The 20,900-nt window shown below is 45.6% G+C and overlaps 1 protein-coding gene across 2 annotated transcripts; it reads right to left on the bottom strand.

The window, feature by feature from the left end:
* Positions 1-1,707: 1,707 nt before the first annotated feature.
* Positions 1,708-19,062, bottom strand: ARL9 (ADP ribosylation factor like GTPase 9). 2 transcript variants are annotated; one of them, XM_055139630.1, is made up of 4 exons: positions 18,470-19,062; positions 14,475-14,637; positions 8,340-8,515; positions 1,708-4,014 (listed from the first exon to the last, which is right to left on the bottom strand). In XM_055139630.1, the coding sequence occupies exons 1-4, from the start codon at positions 19,022-19,024 to the stop codon at positions 3,835-3,837; spliced, it is 1,074 nt and encodes a 357-aa protein (XP_054995605.1). In that variant the 5' UTR covers positions 19,025-19,062; the 3' UTR covers positions 1,708-3,834. The 2 variants fall into 2 exon arrangements, with proteins under 2 accessions (XP_054995605.1, XP_054995606.1); XM_055139631.1 differs by having other exon boundaries at positions 1,708-3,918.
* Between the last annotated feature and the right edge of the window lie 1,838 nt (positions 19,063-20,900).

The raw sequence follows: 20,900 nt of genomic DNA, 5'->3' as shown, positions 1-20,900 counted from the left end.
ATGAGGAAACAGCAGTTGGTGGGTGTCAGAACACACACTCTAAGGATGAAATTTGATGTCCTTTATGTATGTTTAATGAAACACAACAATTATAATATCATCAAAAATCATCGATCACAGATCACCAAAACATCTAATGATAATGAAAAGGGTCAAAATATGTGAGCATCAGAGGCAGGGTATGGGGTGGGGTGGGGGTGGTAGTGGGACACTGGGAACAATGGTGGTGGAAAATGTGCACCGGTAGAGGGATGGGTGCTTGAGCATTATTTGACTGAGACACAATCATGCAAGTTTGTAACTATCTCACGGTGATCCAATAAAACTTCTTTAAAAAAAAAAAAAAGATAAACTTTTCCTGGTATGGCCACCCTCAAATTACTTGTATCACTTGTCTTCCCATTGATCTTCAATTTGCTCGAGTGGGCGCCAGTAATGTCTCCATTTGTTCCTGTCGAGTGCTAGTGTAGCCCAATGATACCTGCTCACTCCAGGAACAGGAAGAGCCTCAAACCATTTATTCAAGGTTTTGATGAAGAAGTCTGACCATCTCATTGATGGGCGGCCACGTGGTCTTTTGATGTCCCATGGAATCCAGTCAGTAACAGCTCTAGTCCAGCGGTCGTCTCTGAATCACATAACATGTTTGGCCCATCTGATTTTTGATGTCTTGGCAAACGAGACAACATCCCTGATTCTTGACCGTCAACAGAGGTCAGAACTCCAGATTCCTTCTCTTACTTGAGTGAGACGTGATACTCCTAGCATAGCTCTTTTGATTTCTCTTTGGGATACCCTAATGGCGTTCTCATCCTGTTTTCTTAGGGCCCAGGTCTCTGAGGCATATGTTAGTGCAGGAAGAACGGTGGAATAGAAAAGATGTGCCCTGAGTTGGAGGTCCTTCTTCCTCTTAACCACTTCTTCGACGCTCTTGAAGGCGTTCCACGCTGCTCTCTTCCTCCTGCGCAGTTCTGGCGCCAAGTCGTTCCTCATGTTGAGTTCTCGACTCAGGTACACATAGCTGCTGCATTCGGAGATGTTCATTCCATTGAGAGTAAATGGAGCATCAGAGACTAGTTCATTTGCTCTCTCTCAATGACCACCCTCAAAAGGAAATAAAAACTATAAGAAATGAGTCGCACTGTAGCACTGTTCTCCCGTTGTTCATCGACTTGCTTGAGCAGGCACCAGTAACGTCTCCATTGTGAGACTTGTTACTGTTTTTGGCATATCAAATATGCCACAGGGAGAAGAAATAAAAAATAAAATATGTGTGTGTGTGTGTGAGAGAGAGAGAGAGAGAGAGAGCATAATCAAAATTTAACAGAGACAGAACATGACCACATGTTGTAAAAATTGCACAAGTACACTTGGTGACCACTATACTGATACAATCCTTTAGACTGTGAAAACTTACAGTATCTATGAGAAGACCAACAAGAGGCATATTTGCATTTCAAAACAAAGTGTTAAGAATTTAAAAATAGAGGGGCCGGAGCGATAGCACGGCGGGTAGGGCGTTTGCCTTGCACGCGGCCGACCCGGGTTCGATCCTCGGCATCCCATATGGTCCTGCAAGCACCGCCAGGAGTAATTCCTGAGTGCAAAGCCAGGAGTAACCCCTGAGCATCGCTGGGTGTGACCCAAAAAGCAAAAAAAAAAAAAAAAAAGAAAAAAAAGAATTTAAAAATAGAGCTATAAGACTTGGGGTTCCGGCGAGTGCTTGCAACCATGTATGCGGACTGTGAACTAAGCTTTTGCCCCACGCCGGCTAACGGAGGAAATATCCTTCTCCCTTGGTCTCTCCTCCCTCCCGGGGGAGAAGGCGTGGTGTCCGACATTTTATGGGTCCTTTGAGCAGGAATTGAACTCCAAGCCTCACATACACAAGGCAAGAACACCTCTGCTCAGCCACATTATTGGATCTTAGGATGAAAACAAAGCATACTTTAAAGAATAAATTTACAGAAAATTACATAAGCCAAGGGATTTTTCAACAGAATACTGTGATCTGATTCCTGTGACTGACGACTAAGAGTGTTTCTGACTGAGTAAAATCAAGAGGACAATCGCAATAATTCAGCTTCTAATAACAATGCACTGGGACTGCCAACTGGGCTTCAACTCTGTGCTGCCCGGGGATGGATTTTTTTTTCCTCCCCACCCTGTCTTCCTGCACGGAAAACGGCGGCGGCGGCAACCGCATGACAGGCGCCATCTTAAGAATCCTAACCCAGAGGTACTCGATTTCTACATTTGGGGCTCCCTGGGACTCATGGGAAGGGGGTGTAACCGGCACGCACTCGGCCCAGATAAATTCGGAGCTGCTGAGCGGGAAGCGGATCCTCTGCGCCTAAAGACTTTGATTCCAGAGACCTAACACTTTCGGGCATCCAGCGCAGCTTCTAATAATGTACTGGGACTGCAAACTGGTCTATGCAATTTCTGGTAGAATTTTCCCTGGACTTTATACAGAAATCCAAAACCGCGGGGACACTGCCGAGTCCGCGTGATTTAACATCTATAATTGTCAGCTATGTGAAAAGGTTCCTTTTGAACAGGTCTGACTTGGGGGGGAAACTCCAAATAATAACAGTAAGTTTTTGTTGAAATATTGAAGGTTATTAATGTAGCAGCCACCTCTCTGGACTGTGAACTAAGCAAAAGCCCCACGCCGGCCGTTGTGGCGTGGCGTACACCATACTATGAGGCGCGGGATGGGGGATGAGGGTGAAAAAAAAAAAAGGGAAAAGGAAAAAGGAAAAAAAAAAAGAAGAGTTATGTACTTGTAGCAGTGGGGCTCAATATTTCTTCATTCCCAGCAATGGAAAACTAATTATCAAATGCTTTCTTGGTAGTAGGTCTGTCTCTCTTGGGTAGAAACTCCAACAACAATAGTGAGTTGTGTGTTGAAATATGGAATGTAATTAAGGTAAAGAGAAAATGAAGTGAAATTCATTAGTTATACTGTAGGGGGTACGGGGTGGGGGCGGGGGGTATACTGGGGTTTTTGGTGGTGGAATATGGGCACTGGTGAAGGGATGGGTGTTTGAATATTGTATAACTGAGACATAAACCTGAGAACTTTGTAACTTTCCACATGGTGATTTAATAAAAAGTTTTAAAAAGAAAGGAATTTAAAAATCAAATTCCCTGTGTTCCCCAAATCCTGTCTTCACTCTTGCTGAGTGCTATTAATTTATATTTCTATGTTGATTTGAGGACACTTATTTTCCCCACTCTCCTAACTCTGTATTTTTCCTAACTGTGTTAAATGCATCCACCAAAGAAAAGACACCTGGATTTTTACTAGAAAAAACAAAAGTTTATTCAAAATGAAAAAACTACAGCTGGATTTTTAATTGGGAAGAAGTTCTTTAAAATATCAATGCTTACTCGTGCTCCCTTTGATTTTGTCAACTAAAAATCCAAATTCTCCTAACACATTGGTTTATTTTTAGAGCTTTAAACCCCAAAGAGACACTCTTTATTTAAAAAAAAATTTTTTTTCTTTTTGGGTCTCACCCGGCAATGCACAGGGGTTACTCCTGGCTCTGCCCTCAGGAATTACCTCTGGCAGTGCTCAGGAGACCATATGGGATGCTGGGGATCGAACCTGGGTCGGCCACGTGCACGGCAAACGCCCTACCCACTGTGCTATCGCTCCAGCCCCAAAGAGACATTCTTAATTAACATTATTTTTGTTTGTAAAGTGTGGTCTACTGAGAAAAATAAGAAACTGCTCATCTTTTATTTGCAAGTGGAAACCTTTGGTTTCGAGTCTGCCATCCAACTCTCCCAGGTGCAATCCGGGTCCGAGCGGATCCTGGGCTCTCACTGCATGTCTGCAGCCAGCTGTGCGATCAGGTCTCGGGCGTCCTGCATGGCCTCGGGGATCTCGGAGCCATTCTCTGTCACCTGGGTTCCAAACAAGAACATCTTCCTTTCATTTCCCACCTCAGATAATGCCAAGGCATCATGAATATCTGTAATGTGGTAGGCTGTGTCAAGATCCTTGTCCCATGTGGAAAAAGAGGAGGGGAAAAAAAAAGAAGTCAGTTATTTTGCAATGCATCTCGATATTTTCATTACTCTCTTTATTGCTTGTACTGACCCCCACTTCCATTTTAATGAGGAGGATACTGTCTCCCCCATTATTATAACCTTAGTGGAAGCTCAAACCTAAAGATTTCCATTAGGGCTGGCCTTAAACCTCAGCAGGAGAGAATATGCTTCCCAGATGGGAGACCTGGGTTCAGTCCCAGGCAAGGGATTATAAAAAGAAAGAGGAGCTCATGAGACAGTACAGGGGTTAAAGCACAAGCCTTGCATCCTGTCTAACTGGGTTAGGATCCCAAGAACTGCATTAAGTCCCTGAGCATAGAGCCAAAATAGGGCCTAAGCAATGCAGGGCTTGTTACAGAAACAAAAGCAAGAGAAGAGGCCAGGGGAGAGGTGAGGGTGGGGGGAGGGGGGCGGGGGAGTGAAGAGAGAAGCGGGGGAGGAGAGAGAGAGAGAGAGAGACAGAGAGAGAGAGAGACAGAGAGAGAGAGAGATAAAAATTCTTATCACCATTTATGAGTGAGCATCAAAAAATATTTTTAGAAAAGGAAAAAGAAAACCATTTTTGTTTGTTTTTGTGCCACTCCAGACGGTGCTCATGGTTTACTCTTGGCTCTGTACTCTAGAATCACCCCTGGTGGGCCTGGGAAGCCATATAAGATTCCAGGGATCAAACCTAGGTTGGGTGCGTGCAAGGCAAACACCTTCCCTGCTTCGCTATCTCTCTGATCCCAATACCTTAGCTCAGTTTCCTAAACATTGCAGTTCATTGGTTTCCCAAGCCCCCAACCCCTGCCATTTTCTTTATTTTCCTAGTATCATTTTTAATAGGGTAAATTCTTTTAATTTATCTTTATTTTTTTTTGGCTTAGTTTTGAACCACACTTGGTGGCACTCAAGGGACTATGTGGTGCTGGGAATCAAAATCAAACCTGGGGTTCCTGCATGCAAGCAGACAATCCAGCCCTTGAACCATCTCTTCAACCTTAATTTATCTTTAATAGAAAAAATTTGATCAAATTTAACTGGTTTGTATCCACGTGAGCTTTTTTTTTATCTAATCAGTAAAATCACATTTTACTGATTAGAACTCTTGCCATTGCATTTTCTCTTGCATGTAATTTTTTTTCTTTTTGGGTCACACCTGGCAATGCTCAGGAGTTACTCCTGGCTCATGCACTCAGCAATTACTCCTGGCAGTGCTCGGGGAACCATATGGGATGCTAGGAATTGAACCCGGGTCGGCTATGTGCAAGGCAAACACCCTACCTCCTGTGCTATCGCTCCAGCCCCAAGTTAGAGATTCTTTTTTATTTATTTATTTATTTTGCTTTTGGAGTAACACCCGGCGATGCACAGGGGTTACTCCTGGATCATGCACTCAGGAATTACTCCTGGCGGTGATCAGGGGACCATATGGGATGCTAGGAATTGAACCCAGGTCGGCTGCGTGCAAGGAAAATGGCCTACCTGTTGTCCTATCGCTTCAGCCCCTCTTGCATAAAATTTTTACAGGATATAATATTTTGGAACAAATTTGGGTTGATCGGGAGAGACAGAGAAGGGAGCAGGGCAAGGGTGGACTAAGAAAAGGAAGTAGTAGGTGGAAGATGGGATGAGAAAGAGGACAGGGTGGAGAGATGTGATAGGCTCAGGGAGGAAAAGGGCTGGGAGAGGCAGATGAGGTACCCGGAAACTGTGGGCACAGCAAGGTTAATGGTCAGAAGGGCAAGGTCAAGACCTTTTCCTTGCTTCTCACACACCAAGAATTACGGAATAATGGGGCTGGAGTAATAGCACAGCGGGTAGGGTGTTTGCCTTGCAAGCGGCCGACCCGGGTTCAAATCCCAGCATCCCATATGGTTCCCTGAGCACCGCCAGGGGTGATTCCTGAGTGCATGAGCCAGGAGTGACCCCTGTGCATTGCTAGGTGTGACCCAGAAAGCAAAAAAAAAAAAAAACATTACGGACTAATGATCTCTAAGAGCTCTGTCCTATTGGTTTACCAATATTTAGAAAAACTAAATAAAGGGCTGGAGAGAGAGTACAGTGTATAGGGCACTTGCTTTGCACGTGACCTGCACCACAAATGGTCCCCCAAGCACCACCAGGAGTGATCCCGGGGTGAAGAACCAGGAGTAACCCCTGAGCATTATGGGTGTGGTCTCAAAAACAAAAGCACCTAAATAAACACAGTGATTTGACTATCAGTTTCTCACTCCTTTGCAAACATTTCAGCACATTCACCCTTAAAATGCCTGGTTTTCTTTGTTATAGATCATTCCGAAATCTCCCAAGATAATCCAACACGCGTGCTAATGTTTTTTTCTGGGACCAATACGAACCTATCAAGTTCTAGCATTGGTGCCAAGTGAAATATCTGGTTATTTGCTTATGTTGAAAAGGAAAGTTATGTATTGGGTGACTGATAAATTTTGGCTAATTATTAGGTCTAGGCTGAGGCTGGGGTGAAGTTGGTACAGGGTTGGGATTAGGGTTAGAGTTAGGTGTAGGTTTAGGGTTTCCATAGTTAGGCATAACATTTGTTGATGTCTAAAGTTGAAAATGAAGTAAAGTTTAGGCTTATTGGTAGGGTTTGTTCTAGGCATGGATAACTTTGTACAGATTTAGGGTTTGCTTTAGTTTAGGCTAAGAGTTAGAGTTAGGGTTTGTGTTAGAGTTATGGTATAGGTTGGCTGTGTTTTAAGTTGAAAGTGCTATTTAAGTATAGTGTGATTGTTCAATTGAGGATAGGTGGCAAATTTAGGCCTAGGGTAAGGATTTGGCTTAGGTTAGGAGTAGGGTTATCTACCTGAAGGAGGAGATAGGAGGGTTCCTATGGTTTCTAGTATGTAAATCATGGTGAATGTGTAAACCATGTTTCGTCTTACTATTACAAATGATCCAAGAGATTAAAACAAAAAACAAACCTGAGTAGCTCCCCCCACCATTTTTTTTTTTTTTTTTGCTTTTTTGGGTCATACCTGGAGATGCACAAGAGTTACTCCTGGCTTTGCACTCAGGAATTACCCCTGGCAGTGCTTGGGCGACCATATGGGATGCTGGGAATTGAACCTGGGTCAGCCGCATGCAAGGCAAAGGAAATGCCCTACCCACTGTACTATTGCTCCAGCCCTTGTTTTTTTGGTTTTTTTTTTTTTTTTTGCTAATGTGAATAACTGCTGTGAACAGGGAATTGACAAAAATAAGATTGAATCCCTGCTTTCAATTTTCTGGGGTAAATACCCAGAGTGTAATTACTATCTCATATTAGAATTTTAGCTATAATTTTTTTAGGATCACCATCCTGCTTTTCTGGCTGCACATTTTCCCTTTCCACCTTAGCACAAGAGTTTCCAATTTCTGTGTGGAAGTGTAGTAGTTTCAATGTGTGAAATAAACCTAAGCTAGGATAACTTATCTAAAACAAACTCTTTACACATGGAAGACACCCGTCTATTTTGCTGAATGCAATTCTACAATTAGTCAATACAATGTGTTAGTTGAATTCCTGCTATCCAGGAGACAGTAGCACTGTCATAGCACTGTCATCTACTGTTCATCAGTTTGCTCGAGCGGGCACCAGTAAGGTCTCTTTTGTGAGACTTGTTACTGTTTTTGGTATATTAAATACGCCATGGGTAGCTTATCAGGATCTGCCATGTGGGTGAGATACTTCGGTAGCTTGCCAAGCTCTCCGAGGGACAGAGGAATCGAACTGGGGTCGGCTGCATGCAAGGCAAACACCCTACCCCCTGTGCTATCGCTCTAGCCCCAGAAGACAGTATTCTTGGTATTACAGGAAAGACAATGAATCAGAAGTTCTGCTCTTAGGAGTTTGTAATCCAATGGTGCTAATAATAAACTCTGATAAATTGAGTTTTGTACATAGCACTCTGTAGCACCAAAGATAAGACTTTCTATTTCCTATATTGATAACAGAACTTTGTGTGGAACTCACTCATGGATTTTTTTTCCTAGATATTTTAGTACTTTGCTTTATTCCTTGGCCTCTCAAGCAGGTTTATTTGACTTAGAAATTATTAATATGAATAATCTTATTTTAGTTTTGCATTAGACTTGAAAGATCAGGTCAGTTTCCCTGTTTGCTACACATGCCAATTCTCATAATTAAAATCTTTTTGTCCAAAAATCTGTTTTTTTTTCTTTTTCTTTTTTTTTTTTATTAGTGAACCACCGTGAGATACAGTTACAGACTTACAAACTTTCATGCTTGTGTTTCAGTCACACAATGCTCATCTCTTATGGATTTTTACCTGTTTATTTGCAAACACAACCAGCGGAAGGAGTGGATTGGTTCCAATTAGTTGATGAAGATGTTTCTTGGCTTCAGGCAGTCTGTGGTGGTCGGCTGAATCCACCACAAACACCAGCAGCAAACCCTTGGGCAGGTACATTTGCCAATAGGGACGGAACGCTTCACTGCCACCGACTACAGAGAATGATACAGAAAAAGACACACAAATGTGATGATTCCATGGAGGAGCAAAGAAAAGACACATGAAGGGCCGAGAAGGGCTCAGAGAGCTCGACTTGGAATTCCAGAGACCTGGGTTTTTTTGTTTGTTTTTTGGTTTTGCTTTTTGGTCATACCCAGCAATGCTCAAGGGTTACTCCTGGCTCTGCACTCAGGAATTACTCCTGGTGGTGCTCGGGGGAACCATATAGGATGCTGGGGACTGAACCCGGATCAGCCACGTGCAAGGCAAATGCCCTACCTGTTGTACTATCGCTTCAGCCCCGAGACCTGGGTGTGAGCCCCAGCACTGTAGAGTCCCCTGAGCACTGTACTGAGACCCCCGGAAAACAAGCAAAAATTAGTCATGTTAAGATAATTTCTGAACACAGAATGGGTGTTCTGATGAAATGCCAGACTAGGCCTGGAGAGAGAGTACAGGACTTAAGGCCCTTGCCTACTTGCTAGCCCAGTAAGCATCTGGCCCCTCAACACTACCTTAAGTCACCTTCAAGCACAGAGCCATACATCTACATAGAAGTATCTAAAAAAAATCCATATGGTTTTAATCAATTTACTCTAAACATCGTTAAACATTTGAATTTTCCTCAAATTTTTGCTGTAAAAAGCTACTCCAAGAGTTGGGTTTTTTTTTTTTTTTCTTTTTGGGTCACACCCGGCAATGCACAGGGGTCATTCCTGGCTCATGCACTCAGGAATTACCCCTGGCGGTGCTCAGGGGACCATATAGGATGCTGGGATTCGAACCCGGGTCGGCCGCATGCAAGGCAAATGCCCTACCCGCTGTGCTATCGCTCCAGCCCCAAGAGTCGGTTTTTGTTTTTGTTTTGAGCCACACCCAGCGATGCACAGGGGTTACTCCTGGCTCTGCACTCAGGAATTACTCTTGGCGGTGCTCAGGGGACCCTATGGGATGCTGGAGATCGAACCCATTTGGGCTGTGTGCAAGGCAAATGCCCCCCCCCCGCTGTGCTATAGCTCCAACCCCTCTAAGAGTATTTTATTTGTGTCTCCTGTTGCTTGTTAGCAAGTGTTTCCAACAGCTGCCAATGGTTTCCTTTAGAAGCACATCTTCAGAACTATTATATCAGATTCTTAAATTTTACCAATCTGGATGAAAAAAATAATCTCCCTGTGGTCCTAGTTTGAATTTTTCCATCTAGAGACACAATTGAGCACTTTTCTTTTTATGTGTTTACTTCTAATTTGTTTCCTTTTATGAAATGCAACTTGTATATGACCAATTTTTGAGGTTGCTAACTTAATTTGCAGTCCTTTAAGTAGTCCGCAGACCATGCATCAATTAGTTATAATTTATAATTGTGTGTGTTGCAGGGCTGGAGCGGTAGCACAGCGGGTAGGGTATTTGCCTTGCACCTGGCCAACTCAGCTTTGATTCCTCCCCACCTCTCGGACAGCCTGGCAAGCTACCGAGAGCATCTAGCCCACACAGCAGAGCCTGGTGAGCTACCTGTGGCATATTCGATATGCCAAAAACAGTAACAAGTCTCACAATGGAGACATTACTGGTGCCCGCTCGAGCAATCGATGAGCAGTGATACAGTGTGTGTTGCATGTATCACGCATTTTTTCCCACTTGGTGACACCTTTTCTTCAGACCATCTCCACTTCAAAATAGTGTATATACCTCAACTGAACACTTTCCTGGGTCTGGAGGAATAGTGCAGGGCTGAGAGCACCTGCCTTGCAAGTGTGTGGTCATGAGTACGAATTCCCAGTGTCCCACAAGGGCCAAAGGCGATCCTGGCAGCTATATAGTCTGCACCACAAGAAATTTCCAGCTACACTACAGTCAGGTCTGAGCGTGTGTGAGCATCACAATTAAAGAGCAAAATTCCCAACAATCATGGAAACTAAAAAAGATGTGTGAGCACCATAGCCAGGAAGCACAGCTGCCGGTAAGCACGGTGTAAGCCATGCCGGGAGCCTCAGTGAGCACCAAAATAGTCAAAGCCTTCTGCAACTTTGTCCCTTCTCTCCCCAACTCCACCCTCAAATGAGGACTCTCTGGGGTGAGGAAGAGCAAAAGCAGACTGGCCTGAGGTTGGGAATTTGGAGGGTGCGACAGCCTCCCTCTAGGAGAAGCTGCTCCCTTGTGTTCTGTTGACTCTGGCTGGGTCAAAGCAGAACCTTAAGAACAGCTCTGCAGGGGCTGGAGCAATAGTACAGACGGTGAGGTGCTTCCTTTGCACACGGCTAACCCACGTTCAGTCCCCAGCATCCCATAGATTCCCCAGAGCACCGCCCAGGAGTCATACCTGGGTGCGGAGCCAAGAGTGAGCCCTGAGTATTGCTGGGGGTGGCCTCAAGAGAAAAACAAACAGCCACGACCCCAATTCCAAGACAGCAGAGAGAACTTTGCAATGATAAGGACCCCGGGTGCCTGGCCAGTGGAGACTGCACAGTGGGACCTATTTCAACCTCTAGTCTCCTTGCTCTTCAGTCCCACACCAGAAGAGAACTATGATGCTGTTTTGCCTGTTTTCTGTCCATCCCATGTATGTTCATTGTATGCTCCTCAATGGCATGTGTTCATAGTTCTCTCTCATGAATGTATGAATCTCCTGAAAAGTGACTCGAGTACGTATTAGCAGTATTGGCTAATACATATTGGCTCTCTCTCTCAGGTGCTCTCCTGCCATGCTGTGGACATCCTGCCCAACTGAAGTTGTTTTCATGCCAATAAAGCCCCTCTTTTCCAGTCAGCTGTTCCTGTCCTCTTTCCAGTCTGACACAACACTAATGTCGGTGCCTGGACTGGTAGTGTGATCCCTGGTCCCTTCTGGCAAGCACCCAGGCCAGCAACACAGTGAAGGGAATGCATGGTGGATGTGTAAGCACCACGGCCTGACCGGGAATCTTAGGTGAGCACCATGGTTAAAAGTGTGTGAGTCGGAGAAACCAATCTCGGAATGCAGAGGCTGCTGGCAGAAATACCTCTGGACTTAATACCAGAATTCCAAAACTGGGCGGCCGCTTTCGCGACCGTGCAACATCATATGCTCTTTGTTACCAACAATAGGAAACATACAATCTAATGATGCCATTCCGACAGGTCTGACTGTTAGGGGAAAAACTCCAAATAATGATAGTGAGTTTCCTGTCGAAAATTGAATGTAATCAAAGTAAGGAAAGAGTAAAGTGAAAATTATCTGCCACACAGGCAGAGGGAGAGTGGGAGAGGGGTATGCTGGGGTTATTGGTGGTAGAACATGTGCACTGGTGAAGGGATGGGTGTTTGAGCATAGTATGACTGAGACTCGATCCTAAAAGCCCTGTAACTGTTCTCACGGTGACTCAATTAAAAAATAAAAAAATAAGAAAATAAAAAAAGTGTGTGAGTCGAGCTGGAGCGATAGGACAGCGAGTAGAGCTTTTGCCTTGCATGCGGCTGACCCTGGTTCAATCCCCAGCATTCCATATAGTCCCCTGAGTACTGCTAGGAGTAATTCCTGAGTGCAGAGCCAGATATAACCTCTATGCATTGCTGGGTGTGACCAAAAAAAACAAAATAAATAAAAATAAATAAATAAATAAATAATTTTTTTAAAAAAGTTTGAGTAACTCTTGGAGTGGGACTGGGCCTCCAAGGTCCCCAGTTTTCCAGTAGCTTGGCAGTCACACACAAAAACTGCCCCCAGAGCCATATAATCTCATCAGTGGACAAGACCCAGAGACTCTGAAATAAAGTTCCCAGAAGAGAGCGACAAAGAATGTTCTAACCAGTCGCCAGGCTGTCTTCACCTGGGCAACTTGGAGGAGGGCGGGTTGAATTTCCCTTCCAGCCCCAGCTGAACCCCTGGCAGCCGAAACCCTCCAGAACCCAACTGCACAGCCATGCTCAAGGGTGCTCTTCACAAGCTTGGATAAGCCTCACCTATGAGAGAACTTGCAGAAAAAACATGTTTGTGGGACCCATGAGTGAAATCTCTAAGCTCAGAGTGGCATTGGGTCTCCTCCCCCCAGGTCTCAAGTTTTCCAGTAGCTTTGCAGTCACACCTACAAACTGCCCCCAGTGCCATATAATCTCATCAATGGCCAAGAAGAGAGTGACATAGGCCTTACCCCTAGTGAATTTGCTCTATAATCATATTCTAAATTTCAAAATTCCTGGAGCACGTGGCTGCATTCTTAGCTGCACTACATCGCACACTCTTGCCCACTGATGTACCAAAAGAAGCACACATTTGTTTGGGTTTAACATACATGCTTGTAATCTCGTATACAATGGCTTTAATGGCTCCAGGATGAAATACAATAATCTTCACACACTTTCCTCTTACGGTAGTGGGAAGGTGCATGGTGGTGGGACTGGTGTTTGAATATTAAATATAAGGAATTATTGTGAACAACTTTATAGAAATAAAATGAAATTTAAAAGTGTGTGATGCTCTCCACCCAGATGAGATCCGGAGCAGCTGTGCACGAAACGGCCCCCTCTGCTCCTTAAAGACTATGATCCGGGAGGTCTACTAACCCATTTTGGCACCCAGCGGCTTCATATAGAAATGCATCTAGACTGTGAACTGAGCTAAAATATCAGAAATCCAAAACTCATATAATTTTCATTCTCAGCAATGGAAAACAAATTATCAAATGATGCCTTTTCAGCAGGTTTGATTGTTGGGGGAAAATTCCAAATAATAATAGTGAGTTCTCTGTTGAAATACTGAATATATTCAAAGTATAGAGATAATAAAGTGAAGATTATTAGCCACTCAGGTGGGGGAGTGGGTGTAGGAGGGGCGTACATTTGGAATTCTTGGTGGTGGAATATGTGCACTGGTGAAGGGATGGGGGTTTGATCATTATATGACTGAGACTTAAACCTGAAAGCTTTGTAACTTTTTTCACGGTGATTTAATAAAATAAAAATTAAGGGGGGGAAGGGGGAGGTATACTATGATTCTTGGTGGTGGAATATGTGCACTGGTGAAGGGATGGGTGTTTGAGCTTTGTATGACTGAGACTTAAACCTGAAAGCTTTGTAACTTTCCACATGGTGATTCAATAAAAGAATAAATTAATTAAAAAAATTTTTTTTTAAAGTGTGTGAGTCAAAAGCCAGGCATGTGTGCGACTCCCGGCCACACACGGGAAGAGTGGAAGGATGAGTGAATACGGCAGCAAGAATTGTTTTCAGTTTTATTTTTTGGGGGGAAGATAATGGGTAACTCCTGAATAAATATTATTTTAATGTTATTTAAAAACCTCCTAGAGGAAGCAAACAGGAGTGGGGTGGGGGGCATACTCAGAATGATTTGAGGGGCCATTAAAGCCAATGGCTACCAAGACCAAGCAGAAACCTGAAGGTTGAGTAAATCATCACGTGAAGGGTAATGGCAGCATAGAACAGAGTTTCTCCACCTTTTTCTGATTTGTTTCCTTCCTTGTGGCACCTCGGAGTAACTGGTCGACCCCCTAGTCTTATGCTGTGCTTGCCTCTACTTACATGATTTTCACTGTGGCCCCCTTAGAATATCCTGGGGGCCCAAAGAAGGCCATATGGAGCTTGGTTGAGAAACCCTGGTAAAGCATTGCCTGCAGGGCTGGGAGGTAGCTCAGAGGGCTAGAGACAGCCCTGTGTTCACCGAGTTCTGAGTTCAACACAGCACTCACTGCCGAGGGAAGCACCACCGGGCTCAAGCACTAACCCGTTGACCTGAACTCCCAGGTAAAGTATTTTGGGGAGAGGCCCAGGTCCCCTAGCATTGTTGGGAGGAGCTCCTGCAAAAAATGAAACAGAAACAAATCCCCAAAACTCAACCAGCAATTCCCAAAGTGCTGGTAAAATGGACTCAGTGGGACTTTTCACAAGGTTTCCCAAGCTTCGTAACATCATGGCTGGCATAGAACAAAACTCGTCTCTCTCGATATGAGGGAAAGGACTTACTCTCCAGGAACTCCATCTGACTGTCGTCAGTGTTGATGCACACGGCATTGAACCCTTCGGTGGGGGCGCAGCTGTGCTGGACTCTGTTCAAAGCGAAAGAGTGCAGGAGACTGGTCTTTCCCGCTCCGTCCAGTCCTAACACTAGAATCTGCTTATTTTTGTCCTGTGAGATAAAAGAGAAATCAATAAACTGATGCTAACAAGACGTGGCTCCTGCTCCTGGCAGTCAGTGGTAGGCAGCTAATGGGGGCATTTGTGGAACAGTAAACCAGAACATAAGCCTGACCAAATACTTAATAGGACTGGAACAAACTGTGCCAATGTATTCGGGCTTCATAATCATCCATTATGTAAAATTAATCAGACATTACCTTCCAGTTCCTGATCAACCTCAAAATGTATGTTCTACATACATATAAACAATATATATAAGTATATATTTATGCATAAATATATAAACGTATATTTACAAATATATGTATCAGGATTTATGGAAGATACCAATTTCATTTTGTTTTCTTGGGTTCATTTTCATTGATCGTACCAGAATTATCGTCTGTCTCTATGATCCATATGTTGACTGTACCTCTCATCATTTTAGAATCTAAATTCTCAAATTAGTTTGTTGTTTTTTTACCAATTGGGACATGGCAGAGTCTCTTGCCCCCGCGCCTGGCTGTCAGAGCGGGTGGGTTAAGTTTCCCTCTCTGCCCCGAGCAGAGCCCCGGCAGCCAAAGAACTCCGGAACCCAGCCACAGCCATGCTCAAGAACCCTCTGCACACGTTTGGATGAACCTCATGCATGAAGGAACCGGCAGAGGAACCCAGGTGTATAGGACCCGAGGCTGAAATCTCCAAGCCTGCTCAGATTGGGATTGGGCCTCTTCTGCCCAGATCTCCAATTTTCCAGTAGCTAGGCGGTCACACCCAGAAACTGCCCCCAGCACTGTGTAATCCCATCAACGGCCAAGATCCAGACTATAAAACCAAGTTCTCGAAAGCATATATTTTATAACCTAGTTCTCCCTCTCAGAGAACCTGGCAAACTACCGAGAGTTTTCGGCTCACATGGGAGAGCCTGGTAAACTCCCCGTGGTGTATTCATATGCTAAATACAGTAATAATGATGGGTCTCATTCCCCAGACCCTGAGAGAGCCTCCAATGTGGCACTGCTGTGAAGGGTGAGTAAAGAGAGGCTTCTAAAATCTCAGGGCTAGGACGAATGGAGACGTTACTGAGACCGCTCGAGAAAATCGATGATCAATGGGATGATGTGATGATGATGAATTGGGACATGAGATTACTAGATTTGAGGGAGGGGCAATTTCCCCCTTATATGTTAATAAGTTAACATAAATATCACGATTAAACAAAACCGTTAAGGAAACAAATTATTAATCTAATTCTAATCACAGATGAGCATGTATTTTTAAATCTCATGTTAAAACCTATTTGGGACCAGAGAGATAATACAGAGGGTAGGGAACTTGCTTGGCATGAGGCCAACCCAGGTCGAATTATTGGCACTTCCTATGGTCTCTTGAGCACTTTCAGACTGAGTCCTGAGCATAGGCTAGAAATAAGATGTGAGCACTGTAGAAATAGCACCCAAACTTCAAAAACAAAAAAATGATTTGACTGGATGTAAATTTTAGAAACATCCATCTAAGAAACCAGTCTTAGAAACTGTTATGGCAAATGATTGGGGGACAAAGAAGACAGGTTGGCATGAGTTCTTGATGGTTTCTAATTGTCTTCCCAATTCTCTTCTATCTGCATCTAAATAAAGATGCCATGGTGAGAGAGAGCAATATTGTAGCACTGTAGCACTGTCGTTCCATTGTTCATCGATTCGCTCAAGCGGGCACCAGTAACATCTCCATTGTGAGACTTATTACTATTTTTGGCATATCGAATACGTCATGGGTAGCTTGCCAGGCTCTGCCATGTGGGTGGGATACTCTCGGTAGCTTGCTGGGCTCTCCGAGAGGGATGGAGTAATTGAACTCAGGTCGGCTGCATGCAAGGCAAAAGCCCTACCTGTTAAGAGGGACAATTCACAAAGGAGATTTCACTGGCTGGTTGCAAACTGCACGCTCAATGGTGGCAACCAAAGACTGCCAGCTGTTGTGTCCCCCTTATTCTCTCCACCAACACTCCATTTGGGTAACCACCATACATTTAATCAATCCCTAGATGGTCATTTCCCCTCTCTCCAGAGTTTAGATGAGGATTTACAATCAACCCTAAGTCATATTTTTGGCTGGCAACATTAAAACTTTTTTCTTATTAATATTTGAAATAATGGCATCTTGCAGTCTGTGAAGATTCGGGGATAGGGGTGCTGGGGAGACACCCAGGGGGAGAAACACATGTAAGGCGAGCACTGTACTGCTGCCCTCAGGAATTAAATTTATTTTCCTCTCTACAAACAACTGCTCATATTTTTGTTTTGTCTTGGGGCCACACCTGGCAGTACTCAGGGGTTACTCCTGGCTCTACACTCAGGAATTACTCTTGGAGGCACTTGGGGGGACCATGTGAGATGCTGGGACTTGATCTGAGTGGTCTGCATGCAAGACCTTACCCCACTGTACTACTACACTGGCCCCCAACAAGTGCTCATATTTATAAAATATTGACTGATTTTATCTTGTGGTGCTGGAGACATATGCAGTGCCAGGGATCAAACCCTAGTCTGCACATGTAAGGTATACATTTTACCTGCTGTACTATATAGCACAGCGGAGAGGGCGTTCGCCTTGCACACGGCTGACTCGAGTTCAATCCCTCCGCCCCTCTCAGAGAGCCCGGCAAGCTACCGAGAGTATCTCACCTACACGGCAGAGCCTGGCAAACTACCCGTGGCGTATTCGATATGCCAAAAACAGTAACAAGTCTCACAATGGAGACGTTACTGGTGCCCGCTCAAGCAAATCTATAAGCAATGGGATGACAGTGATGACTATCACTCTATTTGCCTTCCAGAAAATATTTTAAGTAAAAAATTCCCTATTCCTTTTCAATGAAATCATTGTTCTTGGACTTTTCCAATGTAGAAATTATGCAGCTATTGATGCGTTCCACATTGCTTACATTTTAGGTTACATATTTCCTCAGTTTTTTTCCATCTCTTACGGAAAGCTGGGGTTGTCAAAAACCTCGAGTGTAGGCATGAAAGGTGATGCTGACCACCACGTCAAATGTTATTCCTTTAGCTCTATGTGAATGTATGTAGTCTAGAACTTAGCAGAGACCAAAACCCCATACATAATTCAAACTGGGTTAGCACCTGGAAGCAATTCTGAGCCCAAGAACTGCTTGAACAGAGTCCATTAGGTTGATCCAAGCATCATCTGTTTCTTGCCTCCATAACCTCCCAGTTTGAATTGTGATGACATACACTAACACTGATGGTCATAACCATTTTGAGTGTACTCTGGCGGTAATGTTGAGTAACCATAACTACCATGCATCTGCTTTGCTGTCTTGTCAAATGAAAACTGGACTCAACAGAGGGGGTGGGGTGGGGGCGGGGCTTCCACGACTCCCTATCCGCACCCCTGGTAACACTGTGCCTTACTGGGTACTTCAGAGGGTCTTTCAATGATTGCAGTATCCGGGGGACTGAGAGGTCTGTTAAAATGTGCTGACCATCCCTTTTGACCTGAGAACTATGGAAACAGTACCCAGCCGGGCCCCCAGCCCCGAGCCCTGCACCTCTGCACCTAGCTCCTGTAATCCAGCAGGAAGGAGCCCGCTGGAGGGTCTGGGTGTGGGGGTGGCATCTGGGGGTGGGCGGGGACGGCCGCGAAGGGCAACTCCATCCATCCTGCGCGGGGACCCGGGTAGTAGTGAAGGGCAGGTTCGAGGGGTCTCCCCCACCTACACATAGACCCAGGTCCGCGCCAGCGCGACTCCCCTGACGCAACAGATGATGCCGCGACCCACCATGGCCGGGCACTGGGACAGGGTCGCGGGGCCGGTCCCTTACCGGCAGATCCAGCATGGGCTTTGTCAAAGCGGTTTTGTTCTCCTTTTCTTTCTCCTCCGGCCCCTTACTCTGCTCTTTGTCTAGGTTCTTCTTCTCCTCCCGGTGTTTGTCCTCCTTCGCCCGCTCTTTCCCTTTTTCCTTCTCCTTAGCTTTCTCCTTCTCCGAGTCCTTCCTCTTCTCCTCCGACTCCTTGCTCTTGGCCCCGTTCCTGTCCTTGTCCAGCTCCTTGGGCCGGCCCGACTTCTCCTTCTCCCCCTCCTTCACCCGTCTCTCCTGTCTCTCCTTCTCCGAGTCCCTCCCCCTCCCATTCTTCTTCTCCGGCTCCTTTTCCTTGGATGAGGTTCTCTCCTTCTCCAGCGGCTCCTTCCCCTTCCCGTTTCGCTCTTTCTCGCCCACTTCTTTCCCCTTGGACCCGCTTCTGTCCCTTTCTAACTCCTTTCCCTTGGTGCCGTTTCTCTCCTTCTCGGGCTCCTTGCTCTTGGACCCTCTATCCGAGCTCTTCTCTTTATCCGAGTCCCTTCCCTTCTCTTTCTTCTTCGGTTTCCCCTTCTCCATCGCCACCAGCCCGGCGTCTCCTTCCCTCTCTCCGCGCGCCCGCGCGCTGGAGCCGTGACCTTGGGTCCGGCAGGTGTGGCCGGGCCGGGGGGCGTGGGGCGGGGACGTAGGGTCGCGCCGCGCAGGTCACACGCGGTCACGGCCCGCCGCGGCGCGCCGGCCACCGCCCCCCGCGCCCGGGAGCCGCGGCACAGCGGAGCGGTCTCCCGGGTGGTCCCGGGCGCTGGCCCCGACCCCCGTTCCTCCCACCCCGCTTCCCCCAGTCTCGCCGAATCCGTTAGTCTCGGCCCCGCACGCCCCCCACCCCCGTTGGGCAAGTGAACGAGGCGCTCGATCTAGACCCCCCGCTCACAGCCCGCTGTAAGGGGCCCGGCTAGAGCGAGGGGCTTCGGGAAGGTGTGTTCAGGGTCGAGCAGCTAAGGATGTGTCTGGGGGCCTGTTTCCTCCACCAAGGCTGAGCGGTGCGGGTGTGTTGAGGCCGAGTAGTCCCCACCTCCCCAGCCCCCCGCATGTTCTTCTCTGGCCCCCAGTCTGGTTGTAAGAGCACCCGAGGAGCAGGCGGCAGCCCGAGCGCCCCGGAGAACGCCGGCCAGTGGACGCAATCGAAGTATAGGTGGGTGGCCCCGAGCTCAGTGCCCTGTGGAATCAGAGGAGCTGTTGTTTTCTCAGGAAAACAAATAGAGGACAGTCAAAAGCTTCATAATTCGCCGTTCCTGTTGCAGTTTTCCTGTAATTTTTGTGTCTGGAGGCTTGGTCTGTTAGCTATGTGGTAGGCCGTCAAAACCGTTAATTAGAGTAATCACCCATTGGGTATACCATGAGTCTTTTCAGAGGGTGGCAGTTTCTAAAGGAGTTGAGAAGTACCCCGATGATTCTTTTAATTTTGTCAAACCGGTTTCTAGTCTCTAATTTCACAACCTAACTGTTGGATATCATTGGTTTGTCCTTTCCTCCTTGCCGCGGTGAGGCATCCCTTTCCTCGCCCGTGCCATTTCTTTTTCTTTTAATTTTATACACCTAACAAAACTTTCTTAATGCAACATACTTTTCCAAATAGGCTTGTGAAAGAAACAATGGACATCAGCTCCCAGAAATCACCAGTAGTGCATCAGTTTGAATTTGATTTTTGGACCACAGGAGGTTAAGCTATCTCTCCCTTAGAGAGGTTTATTTTGTTCCACACCTGCCTGTGCTCAAGGACCACGCCTTGTGATGCTCAGGGATCCTCATGGGCTGCTGGGGACAGAACCTACCTCGGGTAGGCATGTTCACTCCACCTGCTGCAATATTTCTCTGGCTCAAACACAACTTGGTTTTTAAGATTTGCAGTTGTACAAGTAATATGGAAATATCCTGCTTAGTAACTTAAAAACCAAAGAAAAAATCTCTTAATTTGTTTATAAACAACAGTAACATGAATTTTCAATGTAATTAAAACTATGTTCTCAATCCCTTAAGTTTCGTGGCTCTGCTGAGAAGATCAGGAGGTAACTCAGCTAAAACAATTCTTAACCACGAGACCCTCCTTCCCCGGACACCTCCAATCCACACTTGCAGATACAACATTTAATTTTAAAATATGCCACAGTAGGTTCAGAGACAGTAGAGGTTAAGGTGTAAACGTGCAAACAGTTGACCCTCACTCAAAACTCTGAAGAGACAGTCCCTCTGGGTGAGGTTCAGAGAACTGGGTTATCAAGAGGCAGGTCATACTGAATCCCAGTATGACATATGGTCCACTGAGAGACATTAGGAATGACCTCTGAGCACTGCGTCAGAAGTAAGTCCTGTGTATCACCGGGTATGCCCTAAAACCAAATAAATAAATTTGGCCTGTAACCTGATCACTCATACTTGAGTTCTATGGGGCCTGGAG

Source organism: Sorex araneus, chromosome 5, assembly GCF_027595985.1.
Source record: "Sorex araneus isolate mSorAra2 chromosome 5, mSorAra2.pri, whole genome shotgun sequence".
Taxonomy (NCBI): domain Eukaryota; kingdom Metazoa; phylum Chordata; class Mammalia; order Eulipotyphla; family Soricidae; genus Sorex; species Sorex araneus.
Note: the sequence above shows the minus strand (reverse complement) of the source record. Positions and strands in the feature narration are given on the sequence as shown.

Coding starts and splice junctions, on each gene's coding strand:
- ARL9 (XM_055139630.1), bottom strand. CDS start 19,024: ATGGAGAAGGGGAAACCGAAGAAGAAAGAGAAGGGAAGGGACTCGGAT. Junction 14,638..18,469: donor AGCCCATGCTGGATCTGCCG/GTAAGGGACCGG, acceptor TTTATCTCACAG/GACAAAAATAAGCAGATTCT. Junction 8,516..14,474: donor TCAGATGGAGTTCCTGGAGA/GTAAGTCCTTTC, acceptor CATTCTCTGTAG/TCGGTGGCAGTGAAGCGTTC.